This window comes from Dipodomys spectabilis, unplaced genomic scaffold (genome assembly GCF_019054845.1).
Source record: "Dipodomys spectabilis isolate Male_0828 unplaced genomic scaffold, ASM1905484v1 ptg000187l, whole genome shotgun sequence".
NCBI classification, from domain to species: Eukaryota; Metazoa; Chordata; class Mammalia; order Rodentia; family Heteromyidae; genus Dipodomys; species Dipodomys spectabilis.
The window spans coordinates 4212103-4233577 of NW_024870864.1; the positions used below are offsets into that span (position 1 = coordinate 4212103).

Here is a 21475-nt window from a genome sequence, read left to right on the forward strand (position 1 = left end):
ATAATCAATTGCTTGGTGCACAGATATTGACCACTGTGATTTCCTCTTCATGGATCATTCCCTTTATTAGTATCTTTGTGTACTGATTTTAATGAAAAGTTTATTTTATCAGATATCAATATGCCTACTTCTGCCTTCTTGCAGGGTGCATTTCCACGGAAGATCTTTTTCCATCCCTTCACTCAGTTTGTTTTTATCTTTGGCTGTGAGATTGGTCTCTTGAAGACAACAAATGGATCTTGTATTTTGATCCAATCTCCTGTTCTTTTTCTTTTGGTTGGGAAATTGAGTTTGTTAATATTTAGGGTTATTATAGAGAGATGTTTCCTGTCATTTTCTTGTTTTCCTTTATTTTGCTTCTTTTTACTCTTCTTGTGCTTACTAAGTGGGTCTTACTAAGTGACTTTTGTCTGATGTGTTTACTTGATTGTTTTCTTCAGATTGTATTCCTTCCTTTAGTATTCTTTTTATTGCTGGTTTAGTATTCATGAATTACTTTGTCATGAAAGGTTTTAGTTTCACCATCAAATGTAAATGATAGCTTCATTGGGTATACTAGTTTGGGTTGGCAGTTGTTGATCTTCAGAGCTTGGATAATATGATTCCAGGCTCTCCTTGTGTTGAGGGTTTGGGTGGAGATGTCTGCAACGATTCTGATCTTTCCATTGTAATATAGTTCCTTCATTGATTCTGCAGCATTTAAAATCAATTCCTTGCTATTCAAGTCTAATAATGTGTCTAGAAGTATTTCTTCTACACCTGTCTACTAGGTGTTCTAAGATGCTTCTATGCAGGTGAGATTTTTCTCTTTAGATGGGAGAAGTTTTCTGTAATCATCTTACTGACTAGGTTTTCCATGCCGTCCCCCTTGTCAATCCCAATGATATGTAGATTTGATTTCTTGGCTGAGTCTGCCAATTCTTGGATTTCCCTTTAGTTTTTTTCCATACATTTGACTTTCTGTTCCAGCTCCTTTGTTTTATCCTTGATTCCTGATATTCTATTTTCCATCTCATTTATTCGGTCACCTATGTCTTCTACTGTGGTTTGCATTGTGGAAACTGAACTATTTATGCTTACAATATCAGTTCTCAAAATGTTAATTTTGTCTTTTAATGAGGTGTATATTATGTCTATTTTTGTCTGTACCTCTTTTTTGAAGTTGTGGAACTTCTTTGCCATTTTCTTTGTGCTCTTGAAATTGCTTTTGCAACTCCCCTTTTATTTCGTTGGCCAATTCTGTCATCATTTCTGTAATGGTTCTTTTGTCCTCTATTTCTTCTTCACTCTCACTGGAGTTCTTTCCTGGATTGCTGTTGGCTTCTGGATTTGGATTGTTGTCTTGATTGTCCATGAATCTTATAATCTTTCATTGTGATTTACCCACTTGGGTTCAGGGATTATCAGGGCTATGGCCTGAGCTTGGCCACCAAAAGGTGGCAGCCTTTGTTTGGCCTGAGCTAGTTCACACTGGGTAGGCTAACCCACACTGGGACCCCAGGCCAGCTAGTGCCTGTGCATGCCCTTATCCCCAAGCTAGATGAAAGGAGCTCAGTATAGTCTGCAGTGAGGGCTGGGAAGGTTAGATTCAGACCTCCAGGATAGGTGTTGGCTTCGGAAGGGTTGAGGTCCCCATGGATACCTTGGCCCACAAGTGTCCGATATGTGGCCCACCTCTTGTGTGCATGTGAGTTTTGCACCTCTCAACAGTAACCAGTGTGCACACATTTCATGGCTCCCAGCAGGGAGGTACTCTGTTGGCTGCAGGTGCCCACACAATTCCAGCTCCCAACAGAGGCCAGTGCACGCACGTGTTTCGGGCTCCCAACAGCGGTGTGCTCTGTCAGTACCTGTGATTCACAGCTCCTGACAGGGGCCGACCGCAAGCGATTCAGGGGCCTGCGCTTCCCAACATGGGCCCTTGCAAAGACAATTCACGGCTCCAGCTGGGGCTGGTGTGCATCCTCTCTTGGCGGCTCCCAGTGAAGGAAAGGTCCACCAGTGGCCAGTGCACACAGGTTTGGAGGTTGGGAGCTCTCTGCCAGCCACTGCGTGCTCGAACCTGTCCATTATAGAAGGCTAGGAGAGGTTCTCACTTTGGGATGAAGGGGCTGGTCTCCGGAGACTTTTGTTCTCAGACTTGTCTGGTCACTCTCCTGATAGCCAGGGCTGTGGGGAGTAAGGAAGAGCTCTGGCCTCTTCAAGTGTGGTGTTCCTTCTTGGGTGGGAGGGAGAGGGGCTGGGGTCAAGCTCTGTGGGTCACCAACAGCACTGGTGGTCTCCGCTGGGGGGTGGGGGGCAGTGTCCCTGGCACGGCCCTCACTGTTCCTGGAATTGGCTGTGAGCTCACCAGCAGTGCTGTGTCAGATCTCTGTCTCTGTGCATTGCAGCTCACCAAGTCTGGTGTCACATTCTGCTGTGCTGGTTGTGGACAGAGCAGTGAGGCCGTGGGAGCTGTCAGGGTCTGGGTCTCAGTGCCTCACCTCTGGTCTCTGTTTCTGTGTGTCTAGGTCTGGCGCTGTGGGAGTTTTCTATGTCTGGATTCTGTAGTCTGCTGGTTGTCCTTGAGTCCCAGGCAGTGGTGGGCTGCTTTTGAGGTTTAGCCGAGCTGCCCATGCAGGATTGGGGAGGGATCTTCAAGATTTTCCATCCTTGAGTGTGCAAATTACCAGTTTTCAGTTCCTGTGATTCTCTGCTTGTTTGTTTGGAGGAACTGTATGTTAGGACCACAACTCTCTGTTTGGTGAGAGAGAGCTAGGGTGATTCCCTATTGTTTAGGCACCATCTTCCTGTTTAATTTCTATACATTTAAATTCACATGTAAACATTAAATGTAGCCAGGGGCTCAATATTGGACAGTGTACCCCTGATCCTTGCTACTCAGACTAACAGTCATCAATCACCTCTACTGACTCAGAAGCACCATCTTGATCACATTCCTAGGCATTTTTAAATTTAAGAAGTACTTCCTAAATGTGCTAGCTTTCTCATGTGCAAAATACCTGACATAAACAGCTTAAAGGGAAAGGAATATTGTTGGCTCAGTTTCAGAGGTGTCAGTCTACTGTGGTGGTAGAAGCATGTGACAGAGGAAGCTGCTCACCTCATGCAGACAAGAGGAAAATGAGGAAAGGACTGGTGACCCCGCAGAACTTTTCAAAGGCACACCTCCAATGACCCACTTCCTCCAGCTAGCTTTCACTTCCCAAAGTTTTGACCATGTCCCAAATAGCTCCTACCAGCTGGGGTCTGAGAGTTGAAAACCTGAGTCTGTGGGGGGACATTTCCTATTTATATTCTAACATCAAGAACCAATGTTGCCACACATGAAAACTTCCTGGGAGCCTTTAACATGTTCATCATTGGCTGGTACTCAATTGAACCAGTCAGTCAGGACCTGTGGAGGTAGGCTTCCATATATCCCTGGTTTGTAGGCAAAAGCTTGCTAAAGGAGGGTCTATTGCCTCTCCTTGCTGGTTGATGCAAAGTGTCTAGAATACTGACCTCTGTCTGCAGGCAGAGGAACCCTCCTCTGAACCTCTGGTCTGCAGGACTTCCACCCCCTGGGCTGTCCACATTGGGCACCACAGTCCCTGCCTTTGGCCTTACTTCCTGCCATGTTCTCTGGTCCCTCTATCAGAGGGGTCTGGAACAATTGTCAATTGGTCTTCTTCAAACCAACTTCCCTCCTGAGCCCTGGGACTAAGTGCACTGGGGGTTCCACTCTCATCCCCCTAAGAGTTAATGACTGCCTTAGACAAGTACTGAAGCAGCCCCTGTGAAATGGTACTGGGGTGGCTGACAGCCCATATTCCCTTCAGAGGTAGGCTGCATTACAGCGTCCAGATAGAGCAAAGCACAGCTCCACCCTCATTTCCCAGAGCACCTCTGTCCCAGATGGAATGAAGATTCCTAATTCTTTTCCTTCCCTATCTTCAGGTCCCAGCAGTCACTTTACTATAGCCAGTTTTAATTAAGTAATTAGAAGGCAAAGCCTCTGAGTCAAATTAAGTCCCTTGCTTCCCAAAAGCAGGGTGTCTAGGCTGAGGTGAGGGCCAGATAAAAATACGAGTTGATGGAGAGATTAGGCAGGACCGTCCTTTGCTTGGCACCTGCCACTGTGTCAGTGAGTTTGTTCATGTCTGAGCTTAATGAATGTCCAGGACGAACTCTAAGCAATTTCCTACCAGTGCAGGGCTGACTGGAATTCTGCTCCCCAGTGTTCCCTTGTCTCTTGGTAGCCTATCAGGCAGGACTCTGTGAATGCAGGCAAATCACACAAAAGCCTGGTCTTCCCTATGGCACAGATGGCTTGGGTCCAGCATCAGTCTACCATATCCCCCAGAGGCAGGGCACACTTCTCCAGCTTCCCAAGAGGTCTGTCAGGTCTCCCCCTTGGAGGCTTAGAACAACAGAGGTTTTCCCTTATACCACCCAGAAGTGGAAGGGAGCTCTTTAAATTTTCCTGATGGGAGACAATGACAAATTTTATACTTTTACCTAAGGGTGTTCCTATATTCCAGAACCACTTGGTCATGATGGGCAATTTAATAACTTTTTGTTAAAGACTTTGGCATCTGGATTAAGAAGGGATATCCACCTACAGTTTCTGTACTGTCTTTAAGTCTGACATCAAAGTGATGTTGGGTCTCATAAAATGAGTTGGGAGGTGTTCCCTCTTATTTTTGCATTGAATTGCATTAATTGTTATTTCTACTTTAAATAGTTGGTAGAAATCACAAGTAAAATTATGTGAGCTTGGAGTATTTTCAGAAAGGCTTTAAAGTAATGATCTGACTTAACAGATACAGGACTATTCAGATTATTTCTTCTTTTAAGTTTGATAGTTTGTGTCTTTCAAAGAATTGGCCTTTTTCTTCTCATTTGTCAAATTTATATGCATAAAAAATTCAGGGTATTCCCTTATTACTATTTTTTAAAACTGGTGCTTGGGGTTTGAACTTGAGATCTTATATTACATCTCAGTTTTCTTGTTCATGGCTAATGCTCTACTACTTCAGTCATACCTCTAGACCAGCACTTAGCAGGTTAATTGGAGATGGAGTCTCACAGATTTTTTTCTGGCCAGGCTGGCTTTTACTCATGCTTTTTCAGTTTTTAGCCTTTGAGAGTCTAAGATTCCAGGCATGAGCAACTGAACCCAACTCCTGATGGTCATTTTTGACATCTGGAATAATGGTACTCTCTGATTTGAGTAATTTGTGTCTTTTTTAGGGGGGAAGTCTGTCTAGCCGTGTCACTCTGCCAGCCCTTTTCTGTTGGTTATTTTATGCCTGGGCCAGCCTAGACTGCAAACCTCCTACTCAAACAAGCATGCATGCACCAGCCATTGGTTGAAATAGAGTCTGAATGTGTGTGTGTGTGTGTGTGTGTGTGTGTGTGTGTGTGTGTTTGGCCTAGAATGGCCACAAAAATTGCTCCCTTTATCTCCACTTCCCACGTAGCTAGAATGACAGGCTTGATCTATTGCACCTGGCTTGGGATTTATCCATTTTAGTAAGCTGTTGGAAGAGCCCTCCCCCTCCCCATTTCATCTTCATTGATATCTTGCTCTTGTCTTTGTAAATATCTTCCTTCTTGCTTTGAATTTAGCTTACTATTCTTTTTCTAGTTCCTTAAAATGGAAACTTTGATGATCTTTCAAATATTTTGTCTTTATAATATATAATCTGCTTTCCACAAATTTTGGTATGTTGTATTTTCATTTTAATTCAGTATTCACTCTTTCTTGAGACTTTTTCTTTGGTCCATGGATTATTTAGTGGTTCAATGTTTAATTTCAAATATGTAATGATTTTTCAGATTATCTTCCCAGATATACTATTGAATTCTTGTTGAATTTGATATGGGAAAAGAACAAACTTGGAATAATTTCAAGTTGAACAAGGGTTTCTGAGTGACCAAGAATATGGTCTATCTTCATGCATGTTCCATGTGCGCTTACAGGGAATGTGAGTTGAGATGTCCAATAAATATGTCAAGGTGGCCAAGAGCATTTATTGCTCAACACTTCTACAAATTTCTGAGTTTTGTGCCTTTTACTTTCCTTAACTATTGACAGAGGAAAAACACTAATGTTTCTATGTGTTATCATGGGATTGTTTGTTTCTCCTTTCAGTTCCAACAACTTCTGTTTCATGAATTTTAAAGCTTTGTTGTTAAGAAAATGCACAGTTGGGAATGTTACATATTCTTGGAAAATTGGCCCTTAGCAATTGACTATTATTACTAATATTACTAAAATATTACTAAATATTACTAATATTGCTAAAATTATCATAAGGGAACATATTTGCTTATCCTTAAAACTATCCCATTTCTGGAGTCTTTGTGTGATACTAACACAGCCACTCTTCCAGTCACTTTTCCAGCTTCAAATTCTTTGAAGCTTCTAATTCTCTTCTTTCTTGAAACGATGAAATATCTTTATCTATTATTTCCAATATTCTAACATATCTAGAACTTTCGAGATTCCTTGAGAATATTTTAGGCTTTCCTGCTTCTTCATATATTGTACAGCTTTTATTTCTATCTTCCTTTTTTGTTTTGTTTTTCTTTTGAGCTATGGTCTCATTACATAGTCCAAGCTGGCTTCAAACTTTCGATTCTCTTGTTTCTGCCTCTCTAATGCTGGGATTACATGTGTATATCATCATACTTAGCTAATCCTAGTTACTTTGAACATTATGCTGGCAATCTTAAGGCTTCTCAACGGTTTTGCTATGTTCTCTCTAGACAGTTTCACAGTGCCTCCCACCTCCTGGATCACAGTGCTGGAATTACAGGTGTGTACCTGTTTCCCTCCCCACTCCACCAGCTGCAATTTACTTTCAGAGTCTTCTTCTATTCACTTTATGCATTTTGCCTGGGGTTTTTGAGTTATCAGGGAGTAAGATAGGGTGGTATGTGTTCACTTCCTCTTGGGAAGAACCGCAATCCTTTCTTATGATTATACACATGTTTTTGGAGTTCATTTCAATAAATTATATAATCAGAGGCACGGAGGTATTGCTCCCTTGTGTTTCTCCCCTAAGAGTATCCATCTCTGATCTCACTGTGTGACTGCCTAGAGTCCTGTATAATTCATCATGTCCCAGTGTATTTTAGATCTAGCTTCTGCATATGAGAGAAAACATGTACCGTTTTGTCTCTCTGAGTTTGGCTTACCTCATTTAACATGATTTGTTTTTAGATCAATCCATTTTCCTGCTGAATGACATATTGTTCTTTCTCATGGTTGTGTAAAATTCTATTGTGTATAAGTACCACGTGTGTTTTTTATCCACTCATCTGTTATAGGGCACCTGCGCTGTTTCTAAAACTTGGCTATTGTGAATAGTGCAGCAATGAACATGGATGTGTCTTTATGGTATCCTGGCTTGTGATGTTCTGGGTAGATGCCCAGGAATAGTATGGTTGGGATGTAGGGAAGATCTATGTTTAGTTTTTTGAGGAGCCTCCAAACTGTTTTCTTTTTTTCAGTGCCAGGGATTGAACCCAAAGCCTTGCATATACGAGGCAAGTGCTCTGCCACTGAGCTACACCCCAACCCCACCATGAATTTGTGTGTGTGTGTGTGTGTGTGTGTGTGTGTGTGTGTGTGTTGTGCTGGGTATTGGTGCTTGAAATCAGGGCCTGGGCACTATCCCTTAGCTTTTTTGCTCAAGGCTAGTGCTCTAATGCTTGAGCACAGCTCCACTTTGACTTTTTGATGGTCATTTGGAGATAAGAGTTTCAGTTTTCTGTCTGGGCTGGCTTCAAACCCTGATCCTCAGATCTCAGCCTCTTGAGTAGCTAGGATTATAAAGATAAGCCACTGGCACCTGGCCTCACTGTGAATATTTTTTTGAGCAGTAGGTACTTTTGAGGGGTTTCTAGTTTTATTGTGTTTCTTTGTGCAGGTCCTGGGGCTTGAACTCAGGGCCTGGGTGCTGTCCCTGAGCTGCTTTTAGCTCAAGGTTAGTGTTCTACCACTTGGGTAACAGATCCACTTTGAGCTTTTTTGGTGGTAAAATGGAAATAAGAGTCTCACCGGCTTTCCTGCTCAGGCTGGCTTTGAACTGCGATCCTCAGATCTTAACCTCCTAAATAGTTAGGATTACAGGCATAAGCCACTGGTGCCCAGTTGGTTTTCAATATTTTCAGTGACTGACTTTATTTCTTGGCTTTTTTCAAGGAAGTACAAGAAACTGAACCCAGACAATGAGCAGGCAACAATGCTTGATAAGAAATGTACTCGTTATCTTGCCCATGTAATTGTAACTCCTCTGTACGGTATTTTCACAATTAAAAAAAAAAAGAAATTGAACTCAGGGTCTCCAGCTTGTTAGGCAGGCATTCCATACTTGAGCCTTTGTAGTAACCCCATGATTGAGGTGTTTTACTTGGAGTACCTAGAGAGATGGATCACCAAGAACAAAGAACATGTATGAATGGAAATGGAATCTGAATGGTGAAGTAGCAAGTGAGGGGACCCATCAGATGGTTAGAAAATGGAGAAAGGAAGAAAATGGAAGAAGGACCTTGAGAAAATAGGCAAGGAATCATGGTCTGTCTGTGTAAGGGGAACTGTGGAGTGGTTGTTGTGCTAGAAGGTGTAAAGATAAGAAGACACACAGGGATTGAAGAGTACAGAAAGATGGGGAAATTGAGGTTGGAGGATTGATGACTTTTTTTGGAAAGGGATTGAGAAGGGAAGGATAGGCCAAAAAGAAAATGTTAGCAAACTGAAGTGTTTTTCTTTAAAAATTCAAGATAGGTGGTTATTTCTCTCAAATAATTGAGCAAGGCTAAGTAACCTCTGTCTGTACTTGGGAGGAACACTTAGGTGTTCAAACCCAGCTTGGGCTAGAGTAAAACCTTGTCATACAAACCAAACCAAACTGAAGTCAGGAGCTCATAGAAAGCATCTGTACTCCTGTGTTCTAGTTTCACTACTCACACTAGCCAAGATGTCGAAACAATCTAAGTGTCCTACAGATGACAGATAAAGAAATGTGTTCTAAGCTGGATATCAATGGCTTACACCTATTATCCTAGCTTCTCAGGAGGCTGGCATCTGAGGATAATGGTTATAAGTTAGTCCAGGCAGGAAAGTCTGTGACATCCTGATATCCAATTAACCATCAATAAGCTGGAAGTGGAACTGTGGCTCAAGTGGTAGTACACTAGCCTTGAGCACAAAAGCTCAGAGTGCAGAATCCAGGTCCTAGGTTCAAGCCCCAGAAATGGCACAGAAAGAAAAGGAAAGTGTTCTTTATGTACAATGGGCTACTATTCAGCCTCATAAAGGAAGAAAATTCTGCCCTAAGTAGCCACGTGAATAACTTGAAGGACACTGTGTTAAAAGAGAACCAAATCAGTCACAGAAAGACAAAAGTCAAATGGTCATGACCCCACTTGTGGAATCTCAATGAAATTCGTGGAATCAAAGCATCAAATGGTGGTTGCCTAGGGTGGAGGAAATTGAGGTTGCTACTAATCGTGTATAAAACTTCAGTTATATAGATGAAAAGTTCTAGAGAGGGTTGTACAACATTGTTTTCTATTGTCAACAACAATAGCGTACATTTAAACATTTGTTAAGAGAAATTTCATATTAAATGTTCTTACCACAATAAAGTTATATTTAATAAAGAATTTAAGAGATACATGGCTGGATTGTTAGAATACATGTGCACACACTCAAACATACAAATCTATAATCTACCCAAAGAAGCTTGAATGTATCTAAAATAAGTCTTATCAGAGAAGAGTGACAGTCTGTGAGTCCATTTCCTTCACAAACGCTCTGATATCCAGAGACAAAAAAGGCATATCCTATTGAGTGTTGGTGGCTCACACCTGTAAATCCTAGCTACTTAGGAGGCTGAGATCTGAGAATCACAGTTCGAAGCTAGATCAGGCAAAAAAAGTTCATGAGACTATCACCAATCAATTACCAAAAAAGCCAGAAGTGGAGCTTTAGCTCAAGTGGTGGATTGCTATCCTTGTACTAAAAAAGTTCAGTGATAGCACTCGGGCTCAGAGTTCAAGACCAGCACACACACACACAAAAAGGCATCTTTAATCTCCACACTGGCCCCCTTATAGGGGAAAAAATGACCTCCTGAAAATCAAGCCCTGTGCTCTATCATTTGGGACTACTAGCACAGTACACAGGAGTACACTAAATATTTGCTGAAAGAAAGAATGCATGTTGCTGGTGGTTCATGCCTGTAAACCTAGTTATTCAGGAGACTGAGACCTGAGAATTGGGGTTCAAAGCCAGCCTGGGTAGACAAATCCACGAGACTCTTATCTCCAATTAAGCAAAAAAAAAATGGATCTGGAGGTATGGTTCAAGTGGTAGCGATCCAGCCTTGAGTGAAAAACTGAGGGAAACACACCTCAAGACCAGGATGACCAAGCGTTATGACATTTCCTGTCTAAGTTTTATAGCTGCGATTGTGCAGGACCTAGAGATGTGAGGGCAATCCCACACATTTGACAAACCTGTTCCCTTCCTACTTGCTCTGTTGAGAGCTCTGCCAGGCTAGTAGACTGGGGCTCTGAGATGAAGGAAGGACACAAGCCCCTGACTGGTTCCATGTGCCAGCACCATGGCTGTTCCATGTCTACCACTCAGAGGACAGTAGGGTCTTGAGGGAATTCTGCAGTTTTAATAGAAATGTATAACTTCATCTAAAAAAGAAAAAGAAAGGCTAACGGAGAGCAAGGCCAGTCCTGGAGTTTAATCTCCATTACCAGTGTGTGCACATGTGTGCACATATGCACCCAGGCATGCGTGCACACGTACACACACACACACACACACACACACACACACACTAAACCAATGCATGAATGAATGAGGACAATCTTTGAAAAAGAGGGTCAGGGGTTGGGGCATGTCACCATGGAGAAATGCTGGCTGGACTGGAGCTGATGCTGGCTATTGGATGAATTCCCTAGGTGAGAGTAGCACTTTGTTGCATCAGCTTCCAAAACAGCAATATGTGGCCATAATTATGTGCAAAAATCAATCTCACACTCAGAAAAAAATACCATCAAGGAAGGCCAATAGGTGATACCTGGGGAACACTTGTAATAATTTTTCTCATTTTTGGTATTGTGAGCACTCTACCACTGCACTCTACCCCCAAGCCCACCCTTTAAAATATTTTTTGAGAGAGGATCTTGCTAAAGTTGCAGAGGCCACCTTCAAATTCACCATCTTCCTATGTCTGTCTCCTGAGTAGCTGGGATTCCATGAGTGCCAAGGTGCCTAGGTCCTAGCTTAAAGTATACTTTTATAAGATCTTTCTACACAAAACACTTCTTTTTCTAATATGGTCGCTTGAACTCAGGGCCTTGTGTTCTCTCTTTTTTTTTTTTCTCATGGCTGACTACTACTTGAGCCATACCTCCAAGTTTCAGCTTTTTGCTATTTAATTGGTGATTTAAGTCTTGAGGATTTGGCTGCCTGTGTCCACTTTGAACCAAGATTCTCAGATCTCATCCTCTTAAGTAGCTAGGACTACGGACATGAGCCATTGTTGCCTTGCTAAGATAATAAGTTATCAAACTTTCCCTATGCACAGAAAGTTGCTTCCTGACCTGTAATTTGTGATCTAGGATGGAATGGTCCAATAGGAGCACATGAATGTCCTGCAAACTGCCCAAATCTTCTAACCTTGGGTCATTTTCCTCTAGTGACAGATAAGTAAACCATCAGCCAGATATACAAGCAGGCCCCTTCTGTGTTAAGGAGTTCAGACACAATGGGGCTTATAGTTAACAAGCCAAGGAGGGCCAGGAAGCCCAGACTCTTTGACAAACTGGGCTCCTGTGTTTATTGCAGCCATTGTGTCCTTCCCAGTCCCTTCAAGGCAGAATCATTCATCCATATGATACACTTCAATAACCTAACTTTCATGGTCCATGCTCAGGAGTGAGGATGATGGCAGCCCATATAGGAGCTCTGTGCAAAGTACCTGCCACCAGAAGATAATAAATAGCAACAATTAGGCCTTTCTGGAGAACAGATGAACACTGTTATTAAAACTTTTATTATCTATATGGTTTATGTGAATCAAATTGCCTCCAGCTGCTATGATTTGGGAGCAATGAGAGTAGAAGTATACTAATGAACTGAACTACAAACACATCCATTTCTAGGGAAGGTGGGGTGGGGGCTGCTGCATAGATGAGGGGATGGAGCCCAATAACACGATTCTGAGATACTGGTCTACAGGGGACAACCCAAGACCAGACCAAGGGGTTTAGATAAGACAGTACCCACAGCCTGTCCTGGCACTGGCCTTTCAAATAACACCCTGAAAAGGGTGTTAAGGAGGTTCCTAACAGAATGTAATTCCTCTCCTCCTCCCTTTGCATTAAAATGAAACTCATTAACTGTGGCCATAAAAGTAATCTAGATTCTTTCACTTTACAATTCATCTTTGTTACTTTGTTACTTCTGTGGCTTAGAATGTTAATACATGGGCAAGATAATATTTTTCTACTACTTCTACTACTCAAGCAACACCTTTAATAAATATGGTATTACATTTTATAAGTCCAAGAAAAAGACAACACAGTTCACTACAGGCCTGGGCCATGGAGGCCATAGTAATTCAGGGGCCAAGCATTGCTCTGCAGAGCTGATTTTCCAGCTCTCACTATGACCCTGAGTCTCCTGCTGTTAAGTTCTGTTCATTCAGTAAGCCCTTGAGAGACATTTTTAGTTCCGGGCCATGAAGGTAGATGGTGCTGAAGTCAGGGTTTAATCTGCACTGAGCAACTCTCCTTGCTATTAAAATGGCTTTCTGAACCACTCTATAGTTGCTCCAATAAAGTGGTGGAAATTTGCAGAAGATCATCAGCTCTGACTTGAACCTCCCTTTGAGCACTCTCCCTGATTATGCTAATACAGTAGCAGTAGAAGCAGCAGCTGAGCCCAGGGGCTCAGTGGCAGCAAGGCCAGAACTGCAGGCTCTGTGGAAATGCCTGAATTCTTGGGCTGCACCTTAGGATCTCAAAGGGTATTATATACTGTACCTAACTTCTTAGGTGACAGACAGAAAAGATTAAAGTATCTCTGGACCTGTGTTTACATTGCTTTGAGCTAAAATTTCCTCCTGTGTGTACAGCTTCCTTTTTTTTCATGAGGGCCATCAACTTTAGGGTACTCTCTGCACCCCTGAATATCTGCTTTAGGAGCCACTTAAAAAAGGCTTAAACTAAAATTTGCCATGGAAAACTTTCTCATCATACACATAACACACATGTGCACACAATTATTTTAGTATTGCTTATCTAGCTTGCAGACTTCCATTAGTAAAGACGGCAATGTTATTTTTATTTTGTAAATATTCGTTTTGTCTGAAATGTAAGTGAAGAATGTCAGAAAGAAAAGCCATCTATTTTATCATTGCTCACTCTATATGATAGCTGAGCCTTGTAAAGTTCTTATATGTTACTCCAATCCTAACAAGAGCTCTTACTTTGGGACAGGAAGCAGAGTGATTCTTGACCTTCTGAAGGGCTTATATTTGTACATAGATGTGTGACTCCAATCACACACAGGATGCTTTCATGTGAAGCCAGATCACATGGGTCTTATTATGAAAGAGAAGAAATTCTTCCTTCAGAGAAAAGGTCAGAAGTACTATTACAGCCAAAAAAGTAGCTTAGGCCCTAAGAAACACTGCATCAAAATAAACGTACAAGTCCTGGAATTGGGAGCTTTGCTGAATTTTGAGATTAAGTGAGAGAAGCACTTGAACAATCCACCAAGGATCCCATCATCTCTTAAGGAAGGATACTATACATCAGTTTTTACGTTTTCCTTGTTATGTCTACACACCTGACAAAATCCTGCTATCAACCTCTCCTTGTCTGCTCTATTCCTTGTTTTGCACGGTGTGTGTTGGGGGATGGAGGGAGTGGAGCCCAGGGCCTTGAATATGCCAGGCATCATCAAGGTTTAGACCTATAGTTTACTTTGTGGCCATCCAGCAAGCAACTATAGTTAATAGGGATTTCCCTCTGTCCTGCCCATTCCCAAACATCCTGCACGAGGCTCTTACCAGCTCCCCTGTGAGGCGACTTCTGCTCTGCCATCCTGCTCTCCCTCCTGGGGTCGCGCTGTGGGATGACTTTCTCTGGCTCTCCTGGGCTGGTGTCCAGGCCTGCAGGCGGGTAGGGAAGGGTGAGGCTCTGCAGAAGCGGCTTCCTGGGCAGGGGTGGCTTAGAGCTGGGCTGCTCGGGAGACCGGGCCTTCCCCTTTCCTTGGCTGTTCGGGGACCTGGCACCTCGAAGCGCAGGGGCGGACCCCGTGTGACACTGCTCTTCTTTGGGGAGCAGAGTCAGCCCTCCTCTTTCCATCCTGACCTCAGCACTGTATCTCTTGATTCCTTTTGCTTCCTGGGAAGAAGAGCCTTCTCGGTACTTGAGGGAGAGGGAGGTGGACCGCAGCTTGACCGGGAAGGGGCTCCTGTCGTCCCTCGCAGATGGCTCCCCGGAGCCAGTGGTGGCCCCTGCATCCTGGAGGCTACTGCCTGGTCCAGCCTGGGGGGCCCTAGGGTCCCCGGGGTCCTGAGAGTCGCACTCGGCGGGTTTCAGAGGCTCCGAGTTTCCGGGCTGGGGCTCCGGAACCAGCAGCGGCAAGTCGTCCAGGGCTGCCTCGCTGCGCCAGGCCGCGCTCCGCAGCGGGGGTACACGGCCCCCCGCGGGCCCGGATCCGGGGCGCTCCGGCGGGCGGGCGCTGCCGGGCCGCAAGCGCGCGCGGCACGAGGACACCGAGAACTTCTTGGCGCCCCTCGGCTCGCTCTTCCGTCCCTGCGGCGCTGCCCTCTCGGGACCCAAGTGGGGAGTCTCGGCCTGCTTGGCCTTGGGGGGCTCCGCAGGCACGGCCTCTGCGTCCTGGGCTCGGGCACTGGGTTCCTCCGGGAGCGACTCCGCGGGGGACGGGGGGCGTCCGCCGGGGCCCTGGTCCACAGCAGTGGCGGCCTTGTGCTTCAGGCAGCTCTTGGGCGCTGTCGGGCTGGGACCTGGGACGGGGGCCGGGGCTGGGTCCGGGCCGGGAGCTGGAGCCGGGGCCGGGGTCGGGACAGGGGCCGGGGCCTGGACAGGGCCCGGGGAGGGTTCGTCCCCTGCGCCCTCAGGACCAGGCACCTCCAGCGTCAGCGCCTCCTCCTCCTCCTGGACACTGTGGGCTGCCCCATCGGTATCGGGGGGCGTCTCCAAGGTGACAGTGACAGTCTCAGGAGACGCACAGGTGGATGACGGACCTTCCACCTCTCCAGAAGCAGAAACCGCCTCCTCAGCCAGGTCCTCGGCGGGGGGACGCGAGCTTGGGGTGGACGGCTCCTCCTCCTGGATTTCTATGTGGGGACTAGGGTGAGGGATACCTTCTGACTCCCATGGGGCTTCCAAGCTAGGGCCGGGGCCTGCCACGGGCTCAGTGACCTCTGGGGTGGCCGGGCGGCTGGAGGGCTCATCCCCAGGGCAGGTCGCCTCCTCCATGCTGGCACTCAGCGCTGGGCAGTGCTGCAGGCGGGCGCGTCTGGCACGGGGTCCCCCGGGTGGGAACAGGTTCACTGGTACCCCTGGCTCAGGCTCTCTGTCCAGCATTGACTCTTGATGCCCAAAGCTGATGTTCTCTTCCATGCTGACTTGGTAAAATAGCTTCTCATTATATTCTTCCTCTTCTGGGGTACATATCAGATCGCTCAGTGATTCAGACTGGGCCCTCTACGAGATACAAAAAACCAAAGACGCCATCACTGCAGCAAATATTAGACAGCTTATGACTTCCCTGTCAAGGCTGGTTATGGTTTAGAGAAAGCAGTGTATCTCTAAAGCTGGCACTGGAGTAGACAACCACACGCAGGTGTCTTAATCTCCCCCTTAATCTTCCTCTTGGATCCCTGGCTCATAAATTCCACATAACAATGGAAGTTAGGACCTTAAAATAAATACCTCCTGTAGCCTTCATTTCACTTTTGTACTTGGAGAACCAAGTGCTCCAGAGGCATCAAACCTTGCCAAAGGCTGAGTTAGATGGTAGCTAACAAGTGGCCCAGGTGAAGAGATAGTGCTCATTCTATGACCCTGTACTGCCTCCAGGCCAGTCTCCATGTCAACACTCTCCAGGGACAGATCCACATAACAAAGCCAGACTGACTTTCCTAAAACACAATTCATACAATATCGACTATGTCAACAGCTAACTGTGTCTCTTGAAGTAACATCCCCAAAGTTCAGTTAAAACTAAAATCTTATATTCTCTGGTCTTAACGATATTTCTCCCACTCTCTACTCAAGTCAAACCAAGGCTCTAGTCTCGGAGGATTATCCCTTCCCATGCACCCCTGGGGTATGCAACCTTTCTTCTGAAAGGTCTCTGGAACTCAATAATTAGTCCAGTTTTCTCCTTACTGCCACGAAGTCCATTCCTCCTCCTCTCAATAAAGAATGGAGATGAAGGTAGTCACAACTCACTCAAAAAAAACAGTATGCGGAAACAGCTCAAAGGTGGAGGGTACCAAGGCTGAGCCTTGAAAAGGTTCATAAAGTCAGTTCTTAGGGGTACTTGGGCTGTTGTATAAACAATGATCTGCCCTTTCCTTTTCTAAAGTAGGAAATGTGACACTTGGGGCCATGTTTTCAACAGGTTTTTGTTGTCATTTTTTATTTTTATTTTTTTAGTGCTGGAGATGAAACTCCAGCTTCATTCCTGCTAGGCAAACACTCTACCACTAAGCTATAACCTCTGGCCATGGTGTTTTAGCCTTTTCCAAGTGGCATCTGCTTGCTAAGAATACAGGAAGACTGGAAAGTTTGCGACTCTACCTAAGTTAAACATACAACACTATTCCTTTTATTTAAACAGGTAATGAAAGAAATATGCAAAAGGATTTTCCAAGTTGCAGGTTCTTGGCTTTGCCATATCAGTAGCCTTTTGCTACTGTAGAAAGTTAGTTATTGATGTTAAAATCTCTTTAAGATGTGGTCATAACTTAAAACCATTAATTGTGGGACCCAGGCTAAGTCAGCAGAAAGCTGAGAAGCAGGTCTGGTTTGGGCAACACACAGTTGAGCCATTGGCAGCTACAGGGAGTAACTGGAGGGACAGGTCAGGAAACAGGCTGGCAGGAGTGTGTACTCCAGAAGGTAGACTTGAATGCTAGCAAAGGCTTTAAGGGGGCCCAGACTCTCTAGTGCAAAAGGCAAGAGCTCAAGGTGTGCTGTACTCACTCTATCTCAGCAGCCTCCCCCCTCGTCTGAGCCCCTACGTGGATCAGCATTCTGAAGCATGCTAAGAATATGGAACATGGAAAGGGGGGGCACATTGCTTAGCCTGCACCAAGATAGAGATGATATTGTAGCTGACAGCTCATCTGCCTTGTGTCCTGCCAGAAAGACATGAGGATCAATCCTCTTGGATCAGTGTCCACTCATCTCTGGGCAGAGAACACTGCCAATCAATGAGGGCAAGGGGTGGGGGTGTGATGGAAAGAGAAAGTATCCATCTCCATTTCAGACTTGTGGCTTATATTTGCTGACTCCTCTAGCTCTGGGGCCTAGAGCTAGTTAACTAATCACACTGATGCTATTAAAATGGAGTTGACAATATCCTATGTTCCTGGCACTGCCTGCCTTGGACTGAGGACCAACTGGTGTAGTAGGTGCGAGTGTACACGTTTATGCGTGTTCTACTTCTATTGCCTCTGGATCCATACACTGGGCATCTTGATAAAATGCCAAGGTAACAGCTAGTGATGTATTTCCCTATCCCTGCTGTGGTAAGGACAGTTGTGCTCAGCCAGGCATTCAGATATGTATTTCAAATCTGTAACTAATATCAGTCTTAACAGTCAAGCTTTTACTGTGCAAGATGGGATTTTTAAGATAAGAAGGACAAATTTTCCTCTTCTTCTCTAGAGCTCCAATGCAATAGAGTGCAGCCCCTCCCCACAACACAGCTGTAGAACATGTGGGCGGGCAGGGACAGCAGCAGGAAGACATTTCAATAGACACTCTAAAGATGCCAACACTAGGGAATGGGGTAGAGGGAGAGTATGAAGAAGGCAGCACCAATGCTATGGGGGAACCAAGCATAAAACCTCACCAGACCTCACTCTCTCTCCTGTGAAGTGCAAAGGGACAGCAAGCCTCCACACCAGTGCCTAGGGTGGGGAGGCAGTGTGGAGGGGTGGGCAGGCAGTGTGCAGCAGTGAAGAAGCATCTGGAAGCATCTTCAACTCTGAGAGGGGCCAGGGCATGATTAGCCTCAGGGCCAAAGGACACCAATGGACAGAAGCCCTCAAGGAGACTAATGGGAAAATATAGACATCACTGAGAAGTTACAATAACCATGCCTGCTCCTACCCAAGCAGGGAAGGGGAGGTGAGAGGGACAGAAAGGAAATAACAGTCTAAATCAAAGAATGACTGACAATGTGTAAATGCTTCCCCAGAATAGATTCTTGTTATTCTACAAAATGGGATTCAAGGACCAAGTCAAGTTCAAAGGAAAGGAAAGAGAGTTATAGCCCTGCCCAGGAAGGCAGAGAGAGGGAATTCTAGCATATGAGCTGGGCTTTCCTCAGTCACTAGGCTGTGTCTACTTACATATGTCCCTGCCAGAGCAAAAGACACTCAGTAGGAGCAGATGTGAACCCAGAAGGGGCTGGTCATGACCCTGGCGCTGTGGCCCCACTCTGCATGAGTCCAGGTAGATGTGTATGGCTGGACCTCCTCAAGTTTCCATAGCACAAAACTTCATCAGTGTACCAGAAACACAGGTATGTATGTGCACAAGTGCCCTCATCCACAGCTGGCACACCAATCTGTAAGTAGCCCACCTGTGCCCTCTTTTGTCTTTTTTTTTTTTTGTCGGTCGTGGGACCTGAACTCTGGGCCTGGGCGCTGTCCCTCAGCTCTCAGCTCAAGGCTAGCACTCTACCACTTGAGCCACAGCACCACTTCCGGCTTTTTCTGCTTATGTGGTGCTGAGGAATCGAACCCAGGGCCTCATGCATGCAAGGCAAGCGCTCTACCACTGAGCCACCTTCCCAGCCCCCTCTTTTGTCTTTAGTTCCCTGAAAACCAACCCTGTTGGCACAAGTTTACAAAGTGTCACATGACCAAGAGAAAACTCATTCCCCATGGAGTCCTTTAAGTCCTGAGTGGGCCTACCCCATGTCTGCAGCACAGGTACCAAGCTTTTCCTGGCACTCCATCTACACCACAATTGTGTCTCAAGGGCAGCAAAGAGAAGTTGATGGTTTATGAGTCTCTCTCTCTTTCTGTGGGCCGGCTGGCTCTCCCTCTGCTCTTTACCATGGGATGTCAAATCCACTGACACCATGAGCCCAATGTAATCTGTAAGTCAGATGATCACCTTCCACAGGTGATAACTCTCAGGTAATACCCTAGATCCCCATGCTACTAAGTTGCCCAAGGCAGGTGTAAATTCTACTCTTTCAGCTGTCTTCTATAATTCACTCATTCATGCATGCATTTATTCTTTCACTCATTTGGTCACTCAACAAATATTTACTGAATGCCAGCTTGTGTTGGCCTTGTGATGGGGGCTGGGAAGCACAGCTGGGGACGGGGCACAAGGTGAGCACATACATTTACAAAGGTCACTTCTATGTGTGGTAAATTATTAAAATGTAAGACCATGGTGAGCCACTGTAGGAACAGGAACTCTGAGCTGAGTACATGTGGCTAAGAAGAAGCCATTGAGGAGCAGAGTTTATCAGGCAGGAGCCATAATATGCCTAGACCTGGGGATGGAGAGCTCAGGCAGATGACAGGAGGCCAATAAACTGAAGGAGAAATAAAGTGTCTTGATACAGTACAGACTAGATTCTTGGTAAAATGTGTGTAGAATGAAAGCATTCATGAATGGATGTATGAATGGCATGTTTATGCAATGTTGAAGAAGGTGAGCAACTCGGCTCGTGCAGCACAGGTTCATCGACTCTGGGGGTGCTCAGAGGGAGCATGGACCTAACCACGGGAAGGGCAGAATAAGGCGAGGGGGATGCCAGTCTGCCTGTCCCTACACAGCCCCTATGCAGAGAAGGAAGCCAAATTACCGAAGACAGTCGCCTCATTTTACGGTTGCGAGGCTTGACCAGGAGCTTGTGCTTAGCAGCAGAGTTGTCCAGGCAGGAGGAGAATTCTGGAGGGCAGCTGAAATCAGCCACGGGTGCCAGGCTGTTGTCTGAAGTCCGGGAGGAGACGGTGGCATCATTCGTGTGGTCTGGAGACTGTGGCCGGGATGAGGGCACTAAAGAGATCTTCATGGGACAAGGAGCAAAATACCAAACGTTAACTTCATGACCAGAAATAGGAGTAGCCAACACTTGGACTTTCCTTTTATTTTGCTTCCATGCTGTCTCTAGGCTTTACCAGGGAGGGATATTTCAATTTGGCTCTTGACAGGAAACTTTCTAAAAACGGCTGGGATTCCAAGTGTTGGGTTAAACCCCCGGGGAAATGCAGAGAGCTAGTGCCCTTGCTCCTTCAGCTCCCTGTTTCCATCATTATTTTCTTCAAAGAAACAGCTCAGCACAGTGTCTCCAAGGACAGAGGCACTGCTCCTGCCTCTGGAAGCAGAGACAGTGGTCCAGGGGTGGAATTTTAGGAGTCAGTGACGCAGAGAGGCTCAAGTGTTCCGCCCAGCATCCCATCACTGAAGTTCTGTTCCTTCTCCACATCCTCATGGAGAGGTCTGTCTGTAAGTAACCATCTGGTGATGGTGGTCTATTACCAGATCTGTTACTACTCTACACTTCAGCAGGGAGGAGTGGAAAGTCGGCAAAGTACAAAGCATTGACAGAGAAGAAGTAGCCATATGGAAGAAGGAGGGTCACCCCTTAAGACCCAAGAGGAAGTTGGTGTCTCCGCAGACAGTCTCAGTATGCTGTCATGCAAAGATGGGCAGCAGCACACAGAGCAGCCAGTACCATGAGCACCCTGAGCACATTCAGTCCCAAGAAGGGCCAAGCTCAGAGGGAGAAGCTGTGAGGCGCTAGGTTTGGAGTGCAACCCTATGATCTTTAAACCAAACTTTCTAATTCAGCATGGTGGTCAAAGAGATGGTCACATTTATCTTTTAACCTCCTAAGTACATGATTTTATTCACCACACAATGATTTAGTAGGGTTTCATGGAAACAGTCTCTTCGAGAAAGAAGTAATGAACTAGAGGCCAATGTCATCCCCAGAAGCAAGCTCTCAGAGCTATGAGTGCTTGGTTCCTTTTCCACAGCTCTGACCCCATGCAGGTGCACAGTGGTCCTCACTAAACTGGATGACACTCTCATACTGACTAGCTCTGACTCAGACTAACCTTGCAAAGGAATAACTTTAAAGAACTTATTTTCCTCTTTTCACACGTCTTCCTTTCTTTCTTTCTCTTTATTTTTTCCTCCTTCCTTCCTTCCTTCC

At 45.4% G+C, this 21475-nt stretch overlaps 1 protein-coding gene across 1 annotated transcript in view; it reads right to left on the reverse strand.

The window, feature by feature from the left end:
- The window catches only part of Cracdl (CRACD like), a 71413-nt gene that overhangs the window by 16835 nt on the left and 33103 nt on the right, over positions 1-21475 (reverse strand). The window contains exons 6-7 of the mRNA XM_042695364.1: positions 20120-20323; positions 14094-15759 (exon numbers count right to left, since the gene is read on the reverse strand). Of these exons, the coding sequence (XP_042551298.1) occupies positions 14094-15759; positions 20120-20323 (1870 nt within the window). The remainder of the gene's footprint in view (positions 1-14093; positions 15760-20119; positions 20324-21475) is intronic.